This window comes from Trachurus trachurus (assembly GCF_905171665.1).
Source record: "Trachurus trachurus genome assembly, chromosome: 8".
Classification (NCBI taxonomy): Eukaryota; Metazoa; Chordata; class Actinopteri; order Carangiformes; family Carangidae; genus Trachurus; species Trachurus trachurus.
In genome coordinates, this window is record NC_139905.1 from 105,439 (window position 1) to 127,500 (window position 22,062).

Consider the following 22,062-nt stretch of genomic DNA (forward strand, 5'->3'; position numbering starts at 1 on the left):
GCTGCTGCTGTTGCTGCTGCTGCTGCTGCTGCTGCTGCTGCTGCTGCTGCTGCTGCTGCTGCTGCTGCTGCTGCTGTTGCTGCTGCTGTTGCTGCTGCTGTTGCTGCTGCTGCTGCTGCTGTTGCTGCTGCTGCTGCTGCTGCTGCTGCTGTTGCTGCTGCTGTTGCTGCTGCTGCTGCTGCCCATTGGAACGGATCACCGCGGCCATCTTGGTGGGGGTGAATGGGGTTTTGTTATGTTTTGTTTTACCTCGTAGCTACTGCCGTTTGTGACATGCATGACGTCATCTATGGTTTTTACCATAGGAACTCCCCCCCCCCCCCCCAAGATGGCCGCCGCGACGACGTTCCTGACAAGCCCGAATGCGGCATCTACGTGTTTATATCTATATAAATGTATGTCAAGATGTGAAGTCACGGCCGCGTCATCGGTGATGTCATCAGTGATGTCATCACTGTGCTCTGTTTTCTCCTGTAGGTGGCGTCTTACTTTGGACACAGCGTCACGGTGACCGACGTCAACAGAGACGGGTGAGTCCAGGTCCAGGTCCTGGTCCAGGTCCTGGTTCAGGTTGTAATGTTGAGTTGATGTTGAGTTGACGACTTGATGTTCAGAAAGACGGTAAAAATCAGCTGTTATGACTAAGCCTCGTTTGATAGGAACGAGTATCTGTAGTGGGAATAAAGACATGATGAAAAGTAAAGCTGCGTTCACATGGAGCCGCTGGACGGAACGGTGAAAACAAACAAACTGTCGGACGGCACGGCACGACGGCAAGGCGCCTCACCTTGTCGCTATGGCAACGTCAACACACTCGTAGTCACTCGTCGAGTTTACCATCGCGGCAGAAAGCAAAAGTTAAAATATTTGAACTCAGGACGGCATTGCCGTTTGCCGTGCTCCCCCAAGTTTCACCGTCGTTCTCTCTTCCACTAACATGGCATCCGGCATGCCCCTGGATGCACTTTATCACTCCTCTCTTCCTTTTATTACTGGAGAGTAGGGTTGTATATCTCCACCACTGAGGCCGATTCGATACGCATCTCGATACGCTGCCACCGATACGATACATTAACGATACACTGAAGCTCCCGTCGATACGATGCGATACGATTCACTCCTGTTCACGATGCGATGCGATTCAAATGCGATTTGATAACGATATGACTTAATTACTCCCACATCAAGTTTTTTTTACCTCAATACCATTCTGCTTTACTCTCTGTATCAATTTGAGGGATGTAGCCTATATTTGGTAATTTTTTACAGGGTAAACCAATAAATCATATTTGAAAGGTACAGTCTAGAGGAAATAAATGGTAGAAATGAAATCCAGCTTAATCATATGGGCTAGTCTTGTGTGGTGGCACCTCTGCAGTTTGGTCTTTTCCTATATTATAATAATAATAACTTTATTTATATAGCACCTTTAAAAACACAAGTTTACAAAGTGCTTCACAAAACAACTTAAAAGAGACAAGTCACAGATGTTTTGTTGTGCACAGGACATTTCTGGGTGGAGAGTCGGTGTTTTCTCTCCAGCCAGTGACAGAGCTCAGGTGAAGCTCCGTGCAGCAGAGTCGGAGATGCTAACCGCTACACTAACTAGCGGATAGCATCCGCGGCTACCACCGCTTCCCAGCTCACTACAACCAGAGCCACTACCACGGGCCTCCTCCTAGTTACAGCCGGGGACGGCCGAGTATTGACCCGCCGCTCGGCTCCAGTGCTTCAGATCGGACTGTTTACTTTTCTTGGCGGCTCTGACTACAGCTGCTGCTGCTGCTGTTACCTGTCAGGGGCAGGAGGCTGCACACGGCTCCGCGGTGGTGCGTTCAGGTTGCCTCGGAAAATGAAATGATCGATTTAACCATGGAATTTACCGATGTAGAAGGCTAGAAGAAATGCATCGCAAATTCAACCATAAATTATGTCCGATGTAGCCTGAATCTACCGGTGCAGTCGCATCGCATACGTTTATATCGGACCACCGATATGAATCGGTGAATCTCCGCATCCCTACTGGAGATGTGTTCCGAACCCATCACTGTGTTCTTTATAATAAGTTTATCTTACCAGCTTAATCTCACTTAGAGTTTGTAACTTAGACACTCGTTCACAGGACACCTTGGTTTTACAAACTCCCAGTATCAGGACAGAATTGGGGAAGACTGCCTTTCAATGAACCAATGAAAAATGAAAAATGCCGTCTGCCGTTTACCAGACTCCATGTGAACGCAGCTTAATAGGCAGATCTTGTTCATGTCCAGTCAACCTCTGTCTGTCTCTCTGTCTCTAGTCTCGATGACGTGTTGATCGGAGCTCCTCTCTACATGGACCGTGTGACGGAGCAGCTGCAGGAGAGAGGACAGGTGGTCTGGTCTCTGTCCCCCCCCCCCCCCCCCCCCCTCTGACTCTAAGGCCCCGTCCACGCGAATCCGTTTTTTTCTAATCCGGATAAATACTTAATCGGATCAACCTCGCATCCACACGGATACGGCGTTTTGGGGGGATGAAAACGGTATTTTTTAAAAACGGGTCCCAGAGTGGGAAAATCTGAAAACGCCGCCCCAGCGTTTACGTCTGGACGGCCAATACGGATTTTTCTTTGAAATGATGATGTCATACCCCCCACCGCTCTACCTGTAACCTGAGACACACACACACACACACACACACACACACACACACACACACACACACCGCTGCAGCAGCTACACAACATGGACATATATACATGTCTATGCTACACAGTCTATGGACGTAATCTGTTAAATCATCACTGATCATCATATTTACTCTGACACAACTCCCTGTCAACATTTAATCCATGTTTGAGTTTGAAGGGACTTCTTCTTCTATTGAATTGCAGCGGGGACTTCCCGTCTTCTTCTCTGTCTTAAGTGTTTGTGTGTGGCAGCGCTACAGCGCCACACACGCTCCACACAGGCCTGGAGGATGTACTACAGCGTTTTGGGTCGTTTTCAGTGGATCCGTGTGGACGCAGGTATTTCTGGAAACGATGCCGTGTTTACGGAGATTTTTTTCAAAACGATTAAGTATATTTTTGGCTTTTTGCCTTTTTTTTTGCCTTTATTTAATAGCACAGTGAGATAGACAGGAGAGGGGGAGGCAGAGAGAGGGGGAATGACATGCATGAAAGGTCTGCCCGACGCGGGATTCGAACCGAGGACGCCTGTGTTGAGGACTGTAGCCTCTACATGGGGCGGCCGCTTTAACCACTGCGCCACGCACCGCCCCTTTCAAAACGATTAAGAAAAAGATCGGATTCGGTGAAGCTGTATTCATGTGGGCGGGGCCTTAATGTGGGCGGGGCCTAACTCTTCTGTTCTTACCTCAGGTGGTCGTTTACCTACAGAGGAAACACGCCCCCTTCACCTCACAACCTGACCAATCGTTGGTCGGCTTCTCCTTGTATGGGAGGTTTGGCTCCGCCCTCGCTGCGCTGGGTGACCTGGACATGGATGGTTACCATGGTAACCCTTTCAAACACTTAAGATGATGATGTTTCCATACAATAAATGTCTTTAAAGGGACATTGTGTAGGAATTCCTCCCATCTAGCGTTGTGGCAGACAGCAGACGGACGACAGCCGCTGCACGTAACGGCATAAACAAGCCTCTATGTGAACAAGTGGTCAAAAAAATACACGTGACAATATGTCATGTCATGGCGATGTGGTATTGTTTTACCGGCTTTCTCTGGACTTCTGTGACTAAAATTACATCTGGTTTGTTAGCGACGGCCGTCTGCCCGACTGCAGGTGAATGCAGCATCAGTGTAACATTCATATCCATGGAGATATGAACGATATGAACGGCTCATTCAGAGCTGAAAGGAACACTTCACTTTGTTGATTCATGAAAAACAGACTGAAGAACCAAATAATCAATTTTCATGAAGAGATAACAGGAGAAGTTACACAATGTCCCTTTAACTCGTTGTGCACAGTGATGCTAACGTGTAGCAGCTAACCGTGACCTTCTGTGTGCAGACGTGGCCATCGGGGCGCCGTGGTCAGGCGAAGGTGGGCGGGGCCAGGTGTTCATCTACAGGGGCAGCAGCGACGGTCTTTTGGCCACGCCCTCTCAGGTGATCGACAGCCCTCAGTCTGGCAGCAGGACGGCGTTCGGCTTCACTCTGAGGGGAGGGGCCGATGTTGACGGGAATGGATACCCGGGTAGGTTCTGGGTTCACACTGGCAGCGCTCCGGCACAATTCTGGTTCTGGTTCTGCTTCCCCAACGCAACTTTGAACCGGCTGAAAAAATAATTGGTTCGGAACCTAAAAAGTCGGTTCGCAGCAGAACCAAAAAATTGATGGTTTTTCACTTAATACGAACAGGAAAGCAGCAGGTAACCGTAACCATGTTATATACAGTAGCTTAGTAAAATAAAACTTAATGCAGACTGATTGGTTCATTGTAAAACATTTATTTATTTTTGTAAATGCGGTGACTTCTGCACATACAGAGCCCCGAGGCAGCGCTGCTCTTCTGTCCAATACACACAGGAAGCTTCACTTTACATTCAGACTAACTAATGCTACGGATACAGCTGTTAGATTTCATCACTGAGACCAACATTTATCTCCTAGAAATAATTTAACCAGCCGGTGGTAAACCTCTAAAAACCTGCGGGTAAGTTAATTAGCGGTGGTTTTCTCCCCCGGGATGAGGACGGAGGTTGGCCGGCCGAGCAGCTCTGCAGACCGGCTGCTGTCTCTGTGATGTCCCGGTCGCTGCAGAGCTTCACTTCTCTGAAAAACATCGGAGCAAACTTCTAAACAGCCGTCGTTTGGATAAACTGGCCGTATATTTGGATCTAAACAGTTACTTTCTCACATGAAAACATATTAAAACTTAATAAAGTATTACGGTAGTAGCTATGCTGTTTCAGAAAGAGCCGTTGCTGTGGTTACTTCCGCCTGTGTGACGCGGAATGACGTCCCCTCCCTCTTTGGTTCCACTAACTGGTGTGAAAGCTGCTGGCTCGATCGGTGCCACGTCCTGTGTGTGTTTCAGTTTCAGTTTAATTTATTTGCCAAGGGACAATGTACATTAATAAAAAATAAAATTGTAAAAAGAACAAATGTAAATGTGTGTGTGTGTGTGTGTGTGTGTTGCAGACCTGCTGGTTGGAGCCTGGGCTGCAGACAGAGCTTTTCTCTACAGGTATGAAGCCAAAGTCCTGACCCAGGACTCTGTTGGTGGACTGATCAGAACTTTGAATTAGTGTATTCTCAGAGTTCTCCAGTTAAAGCAGAAGTAAGGTGAATGTTTGTGTTAATCTAAGTCTTAAATAGTTGTATCTTCCGACAGCAATCACTTCTATAGAGTGTTTGGTCTGAAACACGGGTCTGTCAGTCACTCTGCTCTGCTCTGAGCCCAGGAGAAAACTTTCCTTGTATCCTACAACCTTTATCCAATGAGGAGAGAGAACGGCATAAAGGGGCAGTCCTCTCTGTGTGTGCAGCCAAGGGATGCGCCTGAATGTGGTGACGTAGGGACGAGGACCAATAGATCCATGACGAGGGCGGGGGCTGCTAACTCCATCGGCTGACAAGACGTTATGGTGCGTTCAAGGAAACTCGTAACTCGTGTTTTTCCGACCTGTGAAGTGGTACCAGTTCGATCTGGTACGAGTTCACGGGTCAGAAGTTACGAGTGGCCGTTATAGTGACTTTCACAGGTAAAACAGGTCGGAGAAACACGAGTGGGTTGCCTGGAACGCTACAAAGTCGTAAGTCGTGACTTGAAGCTGTAACCTCACGATTTCAAAAGCCTGCCTGGAACGCAGCATTAGCCCAAACGACCGGATCGCTTACTTCTGCTTTAAGTTATTGATCTGTCTTGTCTGTAACAACATCTCTGTCCTCGGTGAGGGATCCCTCCTCTGTTGCTCACCCTGAGCTTTCTCCTGGTTTTCCCTGTTAAAAGGGTTTTCCATGGAGTTTTTCCTCAGTGGATGTGAGGGTCTAAGGACAGAGGATGTTGTTATGATGGGATGTAAAGCCCTTTGAGACAAACTGGTGGTAAAAAACTGGCTATACTAATAAAACTGCCTTGTCTTGCCATCTGTCCAAGTGAAGGACGGCTCAGTCAACAGCAGTTTATATCAGAGTTTTATGATGAACATGTGATTGTGTGTTTAGGTCCCAGAGAGTGGTCCGGTCCACAGTTTCTCTGGCTCTGCTTCCAGACTTCCTGAACCCGGACGTCAAACTGTGTCGTGCACAGAGCACAGATGTGTCCTGGTAACTAACAACACACAACGAACCGCAGTCGCTTTCACAGCTCTTCCAAATGTTCTGTTGTTCTTCAGAGGTCCAGAGGTTCTAGAAGACTCGGACCCCTTCGTCTTTCTTTTCTTTAACCTTTATTTAGATCTCGAAAGCCATTGAGGGTAGAGAGCACATCAAATCAAAACAACAACCACATAACAAATACAGTAATCATAAAGATACATCAAACAGCAACACGATCACGCATTACCAACAATTTTTAGGATTATTTTTGAAGCAGTTGCATATTTATGACCATGTTTTTTTGTGATTTAAGTCTTCCTGGATTTCCTGGTCTTTCATATCGTCCTAAGGTCCTATATGTCAAAATGTAAAAAAGCAAAAGAAAAGAAAAGATCACGATAAAGATGTTTATTCTGTGGGTAACGGGGGCGGGACTAGATCAGCTTTTGCTTCTCCCGCTTTCCCTTTCGGCCATGTGTATTGTATTACTTGAACTAAGATGAAGTGTGATGATGATGATTTAAATTGACATGCCCGAAATAAACACATTGATTGATTGATTGATTGATTGATTGATTGATTGATTGATTGATTGATTGATTGATTGATTGATTGATTGATTGATTGATTGACATACAGTACAGGCCAAAAGTTTGGACACACCTTCTCATTCAATGTGTTTCCTTTATTCTCACTGAAGGCACCAAAACTATGAATGAACACATGTGGAATTAACAAAAAAAATTGAAATAAGTGAAAACACGTCTTTTCTTCTTAGTCTTCTCTTTCTTCTTTTCTTCTTCCTCTCCTTCTTCCTCCCCCTCCTCTATCTCTGCCCCCACCAACTCTAGTTTCTTCAAAGTAGCCCCCCTTTGCTCTGATTACTGCTTTGCACACTCTTGGCATTCTCTTGATGAGCTTCAAGAGGTGAACCTGACCTGAACATGGTTTTCACTTCACAGGTGTCAGTGTGGCCTTGTCAGGGTTCATTAGTGGAGTTTCAGTGAGAATCTACAATGTAAATAGTCATGAAAATAAAGGAAATGCATCGAGTGTCCAAACTTTTGGCCTGTACTGTATGTGGTCGAGGTTCTTTTTCATGTGTGTTTAAGAGCTTTGCATGTTCCTGGGTTTCAGCCCAGAACATTTAAAGCTCTTGGCAGGTTCCTCCGACGGCGACATAGAAGCCAGTGTCGTCTGCATATCGATGAATAACACTCGATCACTGAGCCTCGTCTCTCTCCGTAGCTTCGTCGTCCAGGTGTGCGTCCATGTGTCTGGTCACAGGATCCCACAGCAGACAGGTAAACACACCTGAGGGGAAACTCAACACACTAACGGGATTGGTGCTGCGTTCAAGACAACTCGGAAAAAAACGAGCTCCGAGTTGTAAAAAAAATGAATTGAACGGCGTCAAACTCGGAAATTACAGGTGGGAAACTCTGGTATCATATCAGAGCTCCGACTTTCTGACTTGACGTCACGACAACATCAAAACATGGCGTCATGCCCTCGTCTTAAACGGTTAGAATTTAGACATTTGAATTCATTTGTTGAGGTTTGAATGCATATCGTTGTGTATTATTGCAGTAGCCTATATGAAATACGTTTTTTTTTTTTTTTAAGTATATTTTTTGGCTTTTTCGCCTTTATTTGACAGCACAGTGAGACAGACAGGAAAGGGGGAGGCAGAGAGAGGGGGAATGACATGCAGGAAAGGTCTGCCCGACGCGGGATTCGAACCAGGGACGCCTGCGTTGAGGACTGTAGCCTTAACCACACGCCACACACCGCTCCAAATACGTTTATATTAAGCTGTGTTGTTGTATGGTGTGGTGTTGTGTTCCTCGTATGTGACAGAAATAAGGTTTAACTGTTATCAAGGCTGTAACATTCTATGTGCACTCATCTGCAGCGTCTCCTCTCCTCCAGAATAAACATCATTTACTGCTGCATTTATTTTCATATTCAGCGATGAGCCACAATACGACAAACTTCCTTCAGGTAGCCAGGTTTTTTTTTCTCCCGAGTTCCTGCAGCGTGAACGCAATGATGTCGGAAGTCGGAAATGTCCGAGTTGGGAATTCTGATCTCCGAGTTGTTATGATGAACGCAGCATAAGGACCGTGTAATGACCTCATTTCCCCGTCTCCCCTCTGATTGGCTGACGCAGCGCTACGGGTAGACCTTCAGCTGGACAGGATGAAGCAGCCAATGGTGCGACGGACCCTGCTGCTGTCGACCAATCAGCCGCAGGAGATGATGACACTGCTGGTTCAGAGGGAAGTGGGCGTGGCCTGTCTGAATCAGACGGCCTACCTGAGGGTGAGTGGCGGGAAACGGTCACGAACAGGTGAACGAGGACAGACCCACACCTGTATGTGTGTGTGTGTCTGTGTGTGTGTGTGTGTGTGTGTGTGTGTGTGTGTGTCTGTGTGTGTGTGTGTATGTGTGTGTGTGTGTGTGTGTGTGTGTGTGTGTGTGTGTGTGTGTGTATGTGTGTGTGTGTGTGTGTGTGTGTGTGTGTGTCTGTGTGTGTGTGTGTGTATGTGTGTGTGTGTGTGTGTGTGTGTGTGTGTGTGTGTGTGTGTGTGTGTGTGTGTGTGTGTGTGTGTGTGTGTGTGTAGAGGGACAGGGTATTGTTTTAATGTGTCATATTTATATTTATCTATTGATTTACTGATTATCTATTTATTACTTTGTGCACTTTACTCTGTTTTTATCATGTACTGTACTGGGTGTATGTTGTGTTTTTATGTCAGTGTGTGACAGATAGATAGATAGATAGATAGATAGATAGATAGATAGATAGATAGATAGATAGATAGATAGATAGATAGATAGATAGATAGACTTTATTGATCCCAAGCTGGGAAATGACAGTGCAGCAGCAGCATTACACAAACACACAGACACACAGTGATGATAACAACATATAGTATAAGAGTATAGAGAATAAGAATATAAACTATACATAATAAAATAGTAAAATATAAAGAACAAACTAGACATAATAAAATAGCAATAGCAAATAAAATAAAATGTGATGTACAAAAGTATATACAACAACAAATTGGCAGCGTTGATTTTAGTGCAAGAAGAAAATGTGCAATGTGTGTAACTGTGTAAGATTTAAAGAACGAACCGACAAAGAAACGAAAGTTTAAAAAACAGGACGGGAGCTGCAGCTACAGGCGCCATCTTAAACATCTGAAACAAATCCCAATCAACAATGTTGTTGACATGGCAATAAAGTATTGAAACTTGAAACTTGAAACTTGTGTGTGTGTGTGTGTGTGTGTGTGTGTGTGAACAGTCTGAAGAGGAGATTCGAGATAAACTGAGTCCGATCTTCATAACTGCCAACATCAGCCTCCACAATACTACCCAGCATGCTTTGCTCTATGGACAGACCCATGCTGCTGCACAGGTGAGTCTGAGACACGCACACACACACCTGGACACCAGGTCATTGCAGGTAGGTTACCATGGAGACACGTAGTCTGATTAGAATCGGTTTAGAGTCCAAACTGAATGAAAAAATAAACAGCTCAAACTGCCCTGAACCGGTTTCAGAGAGGTGGAATAAACTAGGGCTGTCCCGATTATCATATTTTGATAATCGAAGCTTCACGGACATAAAATCGATCAAAATCGAAGCTTCGGCGGCGGCGGCGGCCGTAACGCCTGACCCGGGGGGGGGTGGGGGGGGGGCGCGATCGTAGCGGAAATAATGAAAGTAACGGCAAACAAACACTGCATATCTCCATATATCTTTTTTGGGGTCAGCCCTAGAATAAACCTTTTCTTAAACCGAAAGAAATGAAAACTTTCATATAAACAGTGAAACTGAATGTTGTTCTGGTTCTGTTCTTTCTGCTCCGTGTCGACGTGAACATGTCGCGCCGTTTCTTCACTCGACTCGCAAATGTTTGAATGAAAGAGTCAAAACAAAGAACAACTACAGATCTAATCCGACCAGAGATCTCTGTTTGGATTTCTGAGTTCTCAACGAACCTGTGTATCTGACCGGACCGGACCGGACCGGACCGGACCGGATGAAACAGTTAAAACCTGAAAGACTCATTCAGGTTGAATTTGCGTTCTAGAGCAGCGCTAGCCTTCATGGGGTCCACATTTAAAACCAGTACTTTAAACATACATCTACAATCACTACACAAAATCAGTCAGAGAGAGGAAACGGTCTCCATGGAAACCACCTAGTGATGTACAGTTAGAGCTGTTGTTGTGGGGGCGGAGCCTGGTGGGACGGTCCCGGTAACGCAGTGTGTGTGTGTGTGTGTGTGTGTGTGTAGACCAGGATCATTCTGGACTGTGGAGACGACAACGTGTGTGTTCCTGACCTGAAGCTGAGAGCTGAACCGTGAGACACACACACACACACATTCATCTACAGTGACCTTTCAGAATAAAAGCCTCCTTTTAGAGAGAGAGAGAGGGGTAGAAAGACAGAAAAAAAGAAAGACAGAAAGAAAGAAAGAAAGAAAGAAAGAAAGAAAGAAAGAAAGAAAGAAAGGGGGATATATGGAGAGAGAGAGAGGGGTAGAAAGAAAGGAAGAAAGAAAGAAAGAAAGAAAAAAATGCTTTGGCAACAACAAATTTCTGTTCAAGCCAATAAAGCTGTTTGAATTGAATTCAGAAGAAAGAAAGAGAGGGATAGATGGAGAGAGAGAGGGGTAGAAAGAAAGACATAAAGAAAGAAAGACAGAAAGAAAGAAAGAAAGAAAGAAAGAAAGAAAGAAAGAAAGAAAGAAAGACAGAGAAATGGGATAGATAGATAAAAAGAGGTAGATAGATAGAGATAGATGGAGATAGAGAGGAGTAGAAAGAAAGAAAGAAAAAAGAGTGGGATAGCTAGAAAGGGGTTAGATAGATGGAGACAGAGAAATGGGGTAGAAAGACAGAAAGAAAGAAAGAAAGAAAGAAAGAAAGAAAGAAAGAAAGAAAGAAAGAAAGAAAGAAAGATTTTTTTCTTTAGTTTTTTTCAATTGCTAACAAGCAGTGGTCGAAACTGAAGTCACATTTTCAAAACTCTTAACACAGTTTGCAAAACACAAGTCCATGTGGACCAAACTGTGAAGCACTTTTCATTGCTTTCACACTAAATGCATTCAGTGACAACAGTCACCAAAACTCATGGACTCTTTTCTCAGTTACTAGTTCACCACCTGCAAAACACTAGACTTTTACAGCACATTTTTCAAATGCTAACACACTTTGTTCAAAACAGTTAAAAACACAATCAAAACAGAATGATGGGAGGGAGGGAGGGAGGGAGGGGATGGGGGGGCGTGGGGAATTTCTGTTGCAGGAACATTGAAATATATAAAATGTCAAATCAAAAATATTTTATTGAATAGCATAAATAAAAATATTATGCAACTCCAAACACAGGTGAGGTTAGTTTCCAGCTCAAAACTGATCCAGGTGATCTGTGTCTGGCCTCATTAGAAACCATATAAAAAGTGTGTGAGGGGGGGGGGGGGGGGGGGGGCTTCTGGTTGTCTTTTCTTTGGAAATATGGATCACATGGTTTACAGTAAACTTTTTATTTTTTGTAAGGTCCCTTAGTACCTATATAAGTCCACAGAGAAAATACATTTTCTTGACGTAAATTGCTGCATTCCTGATTCATTCTTGTTGCAATATATTATCTAGAACACTCAAAGTGCAAAGATATTGCAGTATTTATTTTTATAATAAAACTGATTTACTGATTTTGAAAAAAAAATCATTCAAACTTCAAAGATCAAATTTATTTTAAGTAATGTTCTTTGTTGTTAGTGTTTTGTAGTACAGCGTGCTATGAGTGACAGTGTTTGTTTCCAAAGTGATACTATGTGCTAGTGTTGTGGTTGAATGAGCTTATTTTGAGACATGTATGAAGTGTTTTGTTGATGAGGCACCGTTTTGGGGAAGAGATGAACTGTTTAGCTGAGATGCCTGATGGAAGTGCTGGCTGTGTTAAGAGTTTTGAACATGTGACTTCAGTTTCGACCACTGCTTGTTAGCAATCGAAAAAAACTGTAAAACCAAACTTTTATTATCAGTCTGTCCTTTGTCACAAAACTCTATCAAATTCAATCACAAAAAGAAAGAAAGAAAGAAAGAAAGAAAGAAAGAAAGAAAGAAAGAAAGAAAGAAAGAAAGAAAGAAAGAAAGAAAGAAAGAAAGAAAGGAAGAAAGAAAGAAAGAGGGGGATAGATAGAAAGAGGTAGATAGATGTCCGCATTTACATTTTACATCTGTTCGTTCTTAACTTTTATTACTTTTTATCTGTAAATATGAGCAGTTTAGTTCAACAGCTTCCAGGTCATGACATCTCTACTCAGTCACCACGGTAACGGCCACGACCCCCCTCCCCTCTGTGTGTGTGTGTGTGCGTGTGCGTGTCAGTGTGTCAGACAGCGTGTTGCTAGGCGACGACCAGTCTGTGGTGATCTCGGTGTCGGCAGAAAACGGCGGTGAGGGAGCGTACGAGACGGAGCTGGTCGTCCACGTGCCTCAACACACACACTTCCAGAGCAGCCAGGTGAACACACACACACACACACACACACACAGACACACACACACACACACACACACACACACACACACACACACACACACACACACACACACACACACACAGACTAAAGCTACCAGTGTGTGTGTGTGTGTGTGTGTGCAGGGCGTGAACAGGCTGGTGTGTGTCCAGAGGAAAGAAAACCAGAGCGTCGTCGTGACCTGTGACCTCGGGAACCCGATGACTCAAGGACACAAGGTGACCTCACTATGACCTCACTGTGACCTCACTGTGACCTCACTATGACCTCACTATGACCTCACTGTGACCTCACTATGACCTCACTGTGACCTCACTGTGACCTCACTGTGACCTCACTATGACCTCACTGTGACCTCACTGTGACCTCACTATGACCTCACTGTGACCTCACTACAGCTGCGTTCCGATCCACAGTTTACGTGGACAGAGCCCCCTGCTCCCTGCTCCCTGCACAGGGAATCTGCCGTAGGGAACTTCACTTAACCGATATAACGATCCGGTCGAGTTTAAAAATAAAGTTTTTAAGTTTCAAAATGTTTCACGCCACTATCACCGTTTAGACAGATCTGAAATGATTGAAGAAACAGCAGTTTTGTGTTACAATGCGTGGTATTTATTCAGTTTCGGGGCATCAGGGTGTGTAGAAAGAATCAGTGGCTCAGCTGACAGCAGGGCCGGCCCGTGGCATAGGCCGTATAGGCAAATGCTAAGGGCGCCGTCCATCCAGGGGGCGCCAGCGCCACAAATGGAAAAGAAAAAAAAGTGTAACTTTCACTATTTTTTTTATAACTAGTTGGTACTATTATTTCTTAATACAAAAAATAATCCCACGTTAATTTAAATGCAAAGCAATACCTATTAAAAAGTAATAATATAATATGTTACAACATTACTTACTAAGTCGCCCCCCCCCCCCCCCCCCCCCCCCTCCCCCACATGCCCATTGGTACTGCCCTCCGCTCTCCCCGCAGTCACACACACAGCAGAGGCAGGCCTACCTGTCTGCAGTAGGAATGCTTTCAAGCCGTTTTCTTGTTAGAAACGCCACATTTTTAATTAGATGTGTGGATACTTGGTTGCATTAATCCTCAAAGTCGGCGCAAATGCCAGCTCGTTTGCGCGACCGTCTCGATATGTTTTTGTTTATATTTCGGTAATTTAACGCCGCCCTTGACGACCTGTCAATCAAAACAACAGCTGTGAAGCGCTTCGAAGCCGCAGAATCGTTAGGAGAGAGAGAAGCAGTGAGGAGGATGACGGTGCTTCAGAGGCTGAAAGTTCTGACTCATTAGATGAGGAAGATATTGAAAAAAGAAGAGAGAGTTGAGACTTCAGCCTGCTCAGACAGCAGGGCCACAGCTCCAGCTCTGTACACAGACCTGCTGAGCTCTCAAACCATTTTTTTTTTACCTCTTAAACAGCACCACAGTGACAACACATATAGGATACATTATATAGGTTAAATATTGTACATTTTGAGTTTTTTGTCTGTTTAGTTGATATTTTGTTTGGAGAAAAAAAGCTAATTTCTCATTTAGGGCTACTCACATCTCATGAAGTTTGAAATATAATGTTAAAGGACAATTCCAGGCGAATTCAACTCTGGGGTGTATTTTCATATCATTTTAGGTCTAAAAGAATGAATCTGAAGATTTTCAGTTTAATTGCTCCTGTTTTACGGTAGTTGCATCTGTCCCCGCATCCCCACGGCAGCAATGAATGGGAGTGGATGTAAGTTCCGCTGTTTAGGCTGTTTCCAGCCCTCAAAGCCGCAATTTTTTTCCACAGACAGCGTCAGATGGCGACTCAAACATGCACCGAGAAGTTTATTTACTTCAAGCAAGCCGGCATGTTTGTAAAACTAGATCTAATTCAAAGTCTCCCGGAGTCTCGCGCGAGCCCGAAGTTGCAGTGCTGGTGTATTCAGGCGCAGTAGGAGCTACCGCTTGTGTCATAAATACAGGAATATCAACTCTTTACTTGCTTGAAGTGTACATTTTTTTTCCACAGACAGCGTCAGGTGGCTACTCAAACATGCGCCGAGAATTTTTTTTTACTTGAAGCAAGTCAAGAGTTGATATTCCTGTGTTTATGACACAAACGGGAGCTTTTCCCACTGCGCCTGAATACACCAGCACGGCAACTGGGTCTCGCGCGAGACTCCGGGAGACTTTGAATTAGATCTAGTTTTACAAACATGCCGGCTTGCTTGAAGTAAATAAACTTCTCGGTGCATGTTTGAGTCGCCATCTGACGCTGTCTGTGGAAAAAAAATTGCGGCTTTGAGGGCTGGAAACAGCCTAAACAGCGGAACTTACATCCACTCCCATTCATTGCTGCCGCGGGGTTGCGGGGACAGACGCAACTACCGCAATCAGGAGCAATTAAACTGAAAATCTTCAGATTCATTCTTTTAGACCTAAAATGATATGAAAATACACCCCAGAGTTGAATTCGCCTGGAATTGTCCTTTAAGTCAATATTTAGCTTCTTTTATTTTACATTTGAAACATTTGGTGAAAATAGAATGACAGATAACATTTATGCTCACAAAGCAATTTAACAAAATTTCATTTTAACTTGTTTTCCACACTTACAGTATCTATTAGCCTTTATTCAGACAGTAGCCTATATTCCACTGCTTTTGTGAAGTGATGACTTACACCCATTTCAAGCATCACAGGTTGTTCTCATGACTGCAGACTTAGCCTATTTTTTTCATGTCTTCACCCAGGATTTACTCAATGAAATTTTACTGATTGTGTATCTCGGGGTCAGAGGGGGCATACAGATACACTGCTACAGATACACTGCTACATGTACGTTATCATTATAATCATTATTGTTGGGGGGGGGGGCGCCTGGGAGTAATCTCGCCTAGGGCACCAAAATGGCTAGGGCCGGGCCTGGCTGACAGGGACAGCTAACGGCGGCAGCAAAGCTAACGGCGGTAGCTAAGCTAACAGCAGTAGCCTAGCTAAGCTAACATCAGGACGTCAGCTGTTAAAACCCTCCCGTGAGACATGAAACTACTCCAGTTAGCTCAGTCATGTTGGAACTCAGATATCCGCTGGAGAAAATATTTTTTCATGGAGCGTTTATTGAGTCACTGAGTTATTAAAGTTAAACAGGTAGCTAACCGTTAGCCCTGTCAATTTACGTAACGCACGTAAACGGACCGCAATGGCTGATGGTTAATATCGGTTGTCAACATCCGTCAGTTCCCTTCAAACTGCTCCCTGCGGTTTGGAACCACACTGAACCCTGTGTAGTCCACTGCTCAGGGAACTAGAGGGAACTAGAGGGAACTAGAGGGCAATCGGAACGCACCCTGTGTGTGTTGTACTTGTTGATTTGTTGTGTTAGCAGCTCGTGGTCGCGGCTGGCGTCGTCCTCTGGGACACGTTCACTCTGTTCACCCGTTCACTCTTCAAATGTCCGTTCATTAAAACCAACGGTATGTGCAAAGCTCTGTCCTGGTGTGGACATGTGGACAGTGTCCTGGTGTGGACATGTGGACAGTGTCCTGGTGTGGACATGGAAAGAAAGAAAGGAGTAAAAAGACAGAGAAAGGGTGTCTGTCTGTCTCTACCTGTCTGTCTCTACCTGTCTGTCTGTCTCTACCTGTCTGTCTGTCTGTCTGTCCCTCTGACCTGTCTCTCTCTCTGACCCGTCTGTCTCTCTATAGCTACAGACAGATCTTCTCTTCAGTGTTGGTCGTCTGGAGGAGGTGGAGAATCACATCAGCTTCACCCTCAGGATCAGGAGGTAGAACCTGTCTATCTGTCTACCTGTCTGTCTCTCTACCTGTCTGTCTCTAACCTGTCTGTCTCTACCTGTCTGTCTCTAACCTGTCTGTCTCTTTACCTGTCTGTCTCTAACCTGTCTGTCTCTACCTGTCTGTCTCTAACCTGTCTGTCTCTCTACCTGTCTGTCTCTATTCCAATTTTCAATTCAGTTAGCTCTATTGGCATGAACAAAAATGTGTTGTTGCTAAAGCATTGTACAAACTATTTACAAAGACATTTCAATATAACAAATATGTCTCTTTCTGTCTGTCTCTCTACCTGTCTGTCTCTACATGTCTGTCTGTCTACCTGTCTGTCTCTCTACCTGTCTGTCTCTACCTGTCTGTCTGACAGTAAGAACTCAGTGAACTCCAGCAGTGAGCCGGTCCAGGTGCAGGTCCAGGTGAAGTCTGAGGCGTCGCTGGAGATCAGAGGGTAAAACACAGAGGGGGCGGAGCCTCACAGAGGGTCTAGAGCTCTGTAAAAGAGAGTAAGGACAGCATTGGTCCAATGGCAGCGCCTCCTGGTGGTGGAATATGGGTTTTGCAAAAGCGCCCAAGAACTGACATCTCTGCATTGTTGATGAATGAGCAAGTGTGTTGTTTTCAATCTTTTAAGGACATTTATAGATCACCCACGTTAATAGCATCATTAAGTTAAAATAAACAGTTTTCTACATGAATGTTTCAATCTACATTTTGTAATAAACAAATTATAAGTATAATCTGATACGACCAAGACACCTAAAAACAAAAACACGGCCGTTTTCATCAATTTACCAGCAAGTGGGCAACACACATACATTGGAGTGAATGGGTTTTCTGGGCGCTGTTGCAATACCCATATCCTGCCACTCGGGGCGCAAAACCCTTAAACCCTTAAACCCTTAACCCCTTAAACCCTTAAACCCTTACCACGGGAGTCAATGGAGGTGTCCTTACTCTCTTTTACAGTGCTCTAGGGCAGAGTCAAAACAAGGGGGCGGAGTCAAAACAAGGGGGCGGGGTCACACAAAGGGGCGGGGTCAAACACAAAGGGGGCGGGGTTACAGAGCTTGATGACGTCTGCTGATGTTTTCAGAGGCTCCTCCCCTCCCGAGGTCGTCCTGCCGCTCCCCGACTGGCAGCCTGCAATGCATCCTGGAAGTTTAGAAGAAGTGGGCCCACTGGTGGAGCACGTGTACGAGGTGAGACTGTTACCATGGCAACAAGCCCTTGTGTGTCCTGCTGGTGACTCAGAGGTCAAAGAGCTGATGATATTGATTAGAGCTGTCGGTCTAAGAGCTGGTTGCCACCGCCTTGAGTAGAGCGTGTAGCTACATGGGCGCCGAGCACGTCTGTAGCGCATTATCTATCCTTAGCCGTGGTATAATGAGCATATACCACGGCCTGTCGTGATATATTGCTTTTATAAAACGGTTACCAATAAAGGCAATATAAAAGAGGGATACGCAATCAATTTCATGTAGTTTTATTCAACCAGAAATACATATTATCCAATAAAATAGCTTCACTGTGAAAAAACTGTTCCCAGCTGTCCAGATGTTAGCTCCAAGTAGCTCTGCATCTGGTCGCTGTAGCAACGCCGTAGCAAAGCGTTTGTTTTTTGTGCACGTTCGACCAGCTTCTCCCTCCGCTGTCTGGTATCTCTGCTGTTTCACAGGGAACTCTTCTCTGTTTGAAAGGTGAAGGAAGTCGTAGGTGGAAAGACGACATAGATATAGAATCCGAGATATAGAATGTGTTTTATAGAAGAGAAACACACACGTCAGGACAGCCGCCGATTGGCCAATGCACGAAGAGTTTGAAAGATAGCACTTCCTGAAGGAAATGCGTGTGAATGCTGAGAGCAGCTGAAGAAGGAAGCAAAAAGACAGAGAAAGAAAGAAAGAAAGAAAGAAAGAAAGAAAGAAAGAAAGGAGTAAAAAGACAGGGAAAGGGGTTAGAAAGACAGAAAGAAAGAGGGGGATAGATGGAGAAAGAAAGAAAGAAAGAAAGAAAGAAAGAAAGAAAGAAAGAAAGAAAGAAAGAAAGGAGTATGAAGTGGCCTTCTTCCCGTCCCAGTGATAGGAGAAAGTCACGGCGGCTGGTCTTTCAGGTGTTCAGACGCGTGCATGTGCGATCAATCAAAAGTGCCCAAGACGAGGTTCCAATAGTAAAAACAACATTTATTAACAACACAATACCTCTTGCGTGTAGTGGCAGGCAGGACACGAAACGACACAATGACACGGTCAAAAACTGTGTGCCTTTGGACCAGCAACACCTGGCACTGATTGTCCTGGGTTTAAATCACCCCCGCGACCCGGAAGTGCGTGACGCCACTTCCGGTGTCAACGGAGGTTATCACAATAAAACCTGCCAAACAGAAAACAACTAAATAAAAGCTAAAATGGCTCCTACAGAGTAAAAAGACAGAGAAGGGAGGTAGAAAGACAGAAAGAAAGAACGGAAGAAAGAAAAAGACAGAGATAGATAGAGGGGTAGAAAGAAAGAAAGAAAGAAAGAAAGAAAGAAAGAAAGCAGTAAAAAGACAGAGAAAGGGTGTAGAAAGAGAAAGAAAGAGTGATATTGATGACATTGGGAATATTGATGATATTGGTGATTGGTGATATTGGTGATATTGATGATATTGATGATATTGGTGATTGGTGATATTGGTGATATTGATGATATTGGTGATATTGATGATATTGGTGATATTAATGATATTGGTGATATTGGTGATATTAATGATATCGGTGATATTGATGATATTGGTGATATTAATGATATTGGTGATATTGGTGATATTAATGATATTAATGATATTGGTGATATTGGTGATATTAATGATATCGGTGATATTGATGATATTGATGATGTTAATGATTTTGGTGATATTGATGATATTGGTGATATTGGTGATATTGATGATATTGATGATGTTAATGATTTTGGTGATATTGATGATATTGGTGATATTGATGATATTGATGATATTGGTGATATTGATGATATTGGTGATATTAATGATATTGGTGATATTGGTGATATTAATGATATCGGTGATATTGATGATATTGGTGATATTAATGATATTGGTGATATTGATGATATTAATGATATTGGTGATATTGGTGATATTAATGATATCGGTGATATTGATGATATTGATGATGTTAATGATTTTGGTGATATTGATGATATTGGTGATATTGGTGATATTGATGATATTGGTGATATTGGTGATATTAATGATATTGGTGATATTAATGATATTGGTGATATTGGTGATATTGGTGATATTAATGATATTGGTGATATTGGTGATATTAATGATATCGGTGATATTGATGATATTGGTGATATTAATGATATTGGTGATATTGATGATATTAATGATATTGGTGATATTGGTGATATTAATGATATTGGTGATATTGGTGATATTAATGATATCGGTGATATTGATGATATTGGTGATATTAATGATATTGGTGATATTGATGATATTAATGATATTGGTGATATTGGTGATATTAATGATATCGGTGATATTGATGATAATGATATTGATGATATTGGTGATATTGATTATATTGTTGATGTTGATGATATTGGTGATATTCCATCCATCCATCCATTGTCCGCCGCATTATCCGAGTCCGGGTCGCGGGGGCAGCAGTCGGAGCAGGGATCCCCAGACTTCCCTCTCCCCGGACACTTCCTCCAGCTCTTCCGGGGGGACCCCAAGGCGTTCCCAGGCCAGCCAAGTGACGTAGTCACTCCAGCGTGTCCTGGGTCTTCCTCGGGGCCTCCTCCCAGTGGGACTGCCCGGAACACCTCAGGAGGGAGGCGTCCAGGGGGCATCCGATACTGATGCCCGAGCCACCTCAGCTGGCTCCTCTTGATGTGGAGGAGCAGCGGCTCTACTCCGAGCTCCTCCCGGGTGACAGAGCTCCTCACCCTATCTCTAAGGGAGCACCCCGCCACCCTGCGGAGGAAACTCATTTCGGCCGCTGATCCAGTTCTTTCGGTCATGACCCAGAGTTCATGACCATAGGTGAGGGTGGGAACGTAGATCGACCGGTAAATCGAGAGCTTTGCCTTTCGGCTCAGCTCCTTCTTCACCATGACGGACCAATACAATGACCGCATTACTGCGGCCGCCGCACCGATCCGCCTGTCGATCTCGCGCTCCGTTCTCCCCTCACTCGTGAACAAGACCCCAAGAACTCCTCCACCTGAGGCAGGAACTCTCCCCCGACCTGGAGGGTGCAAGCCACCTTTTTCCGGTGGAGAACCATGGCCTCGGACTTAGAGGTGCTGATTCTCATCCCAGCTGCTTCGCACTCGGCTGCAAACTGCCCCAGTGCATGCTGATGGTCCTGGTTCGAGGGAGCCAACAAGACCACATCATCTGCAAAAAGCAGAGATGAAATCAAGTGGCTCCCGAACCGTACCCCCTCCGGCCCTTGGCTGCGCCTAGAAATTCTGTCCATAAAAATAATGAACAGAACCGGTGACAAAGGGCAGCCCTGCCGGAGTCCAACACGCACCGGGAACAGGTCTGACTTACTGCCGGCCATGCGAACCAAGCTCCTGCTCCGGTCATACAGGGACCGTACAGCCCTCAGCAGAGGGCCTCCGACCCCATACTCTCGGAGCTCCCCCCACAGGATGCCACGTGGGACACGGTCGAAAGCCTTCTCCAGATCCACAAAACACATGTGGACTGGTTGGGCAAACTCCCATGCGCCCTCGAGCACCCTGCGGAGGGTGTAGAGCTGGTCCAGCGTTCCACGGCCAGGACGAAAACCGCACTGTTCCTCCTGAATCCGAGGTTCGACTATCGGCCGAATTCTCCTCTCCAGCACCCTGGGATAGACTTTCCCCGGGAGGCTGAGGAGTGTGATCCCCCGGTAGTTGGAACACACCCTCCGGTCCCCCTTTTTGAAGAGAGGGACCACCACCCCGGTCTGCCAGTCCAGAGACACTGTCCCCGACTGCCACGCGATGCTGCAGAGGCGTGTCAGCCACGACAGCCCCGCAACATCCAGAGACTTGAGGTACTCAGGGCAGATCTCATCCACCCCCGGTGCCTTGCCACTGAGGAGCTTCCGGACTACCTCAGTGACTTCAGCTTGGGTGATGAATGAATCAACCTCTGAGTCCCCAGCCTCTGCTTCCTCAATGGAAGGCGTGTCAGTGGGATTGAGGAGATCCTCGAAGTATTCCTTCCACCGCCCAACGATGTCCCCAGTCGAGGTCAACAGCTCCCCTCCTCCACTGTAAACAGTGTTGGTGGAGCACTGCTTCCCCCTCCTGAGGCGTCGGATGGTTTGACAGAATTTCCTCGAGGCTGACCGGTATCCTCCTCCATGGCCTCCCCGAACTTTTCCCAGACCCGAGTTTTTGCTTCCGTGACCGCCCGGGCTGCCGTCCGCTTGGCCTG

At 45.2% G+C, this 22,062-nt stretch overlaps 1 protein-coding gene across 1 annotated transcript in view; it reads left to right on the plus strand.

Annotated features, from left to right (window-relative positions):
• itga2b (integrin, alpha 2b) overlaps positions 1-22,062 on the plus strand; it is a gene marked incomplete at both ends in the record, with an annotated part of 40,752 nt that overhangs the window by 14,152 nt on the left and 4,538 nt on the right. The window contains 15 exons of the mRNA XM_083976907.1: positions 478-530; positions 2,300-2,372; positions 3,362-3,497; positions 4,016-4,201; positions 5,149-5,194; positions 6,175-6,276; positions 7,516-7,571; positions 8,441-8,592; positions 9,584-9,697; positions 10,584-10,651; positions 12,685-12,820; positions 12,962-13,054; positions 16,527-16,606; positions 16,981-17,061; positions 17,707-17,812. Coding sequence (XP_083833033.1) covers positions 478-530; positions 2,300-2,372; positions 3,362-3,497; positions 4,016-4,201; positions 5,149-5,194; positions 6,175-6,276; positions 7,516-7,571; positions 8,441-8,592; positions 9,584-9,697; positions 10,584-10,651; positions 12,685-12,820; positions 12,962-13,054; positions 16,527-16,606; positions 16,981-17,061; positions 17,707-17,812 — 1,482 coding nt within the window. The remainder of the gene's footprint in view (positions 1-477; positions 531-2,299; positions 2,373-3,361; positions 3,498-4,015; positions 4,202-5,148; positions 5,195-6,174; positions 6,277-7,515; positions 7,572-8,440; positions 8,593-9,583; positions 9,698-10,583; positions 10,652-12,684; positions 12,821-12,961; positions 13,055-16,526; positions 16,607-16,980; positions 17,062-17,706; positions 17,813-22,062) is intronic.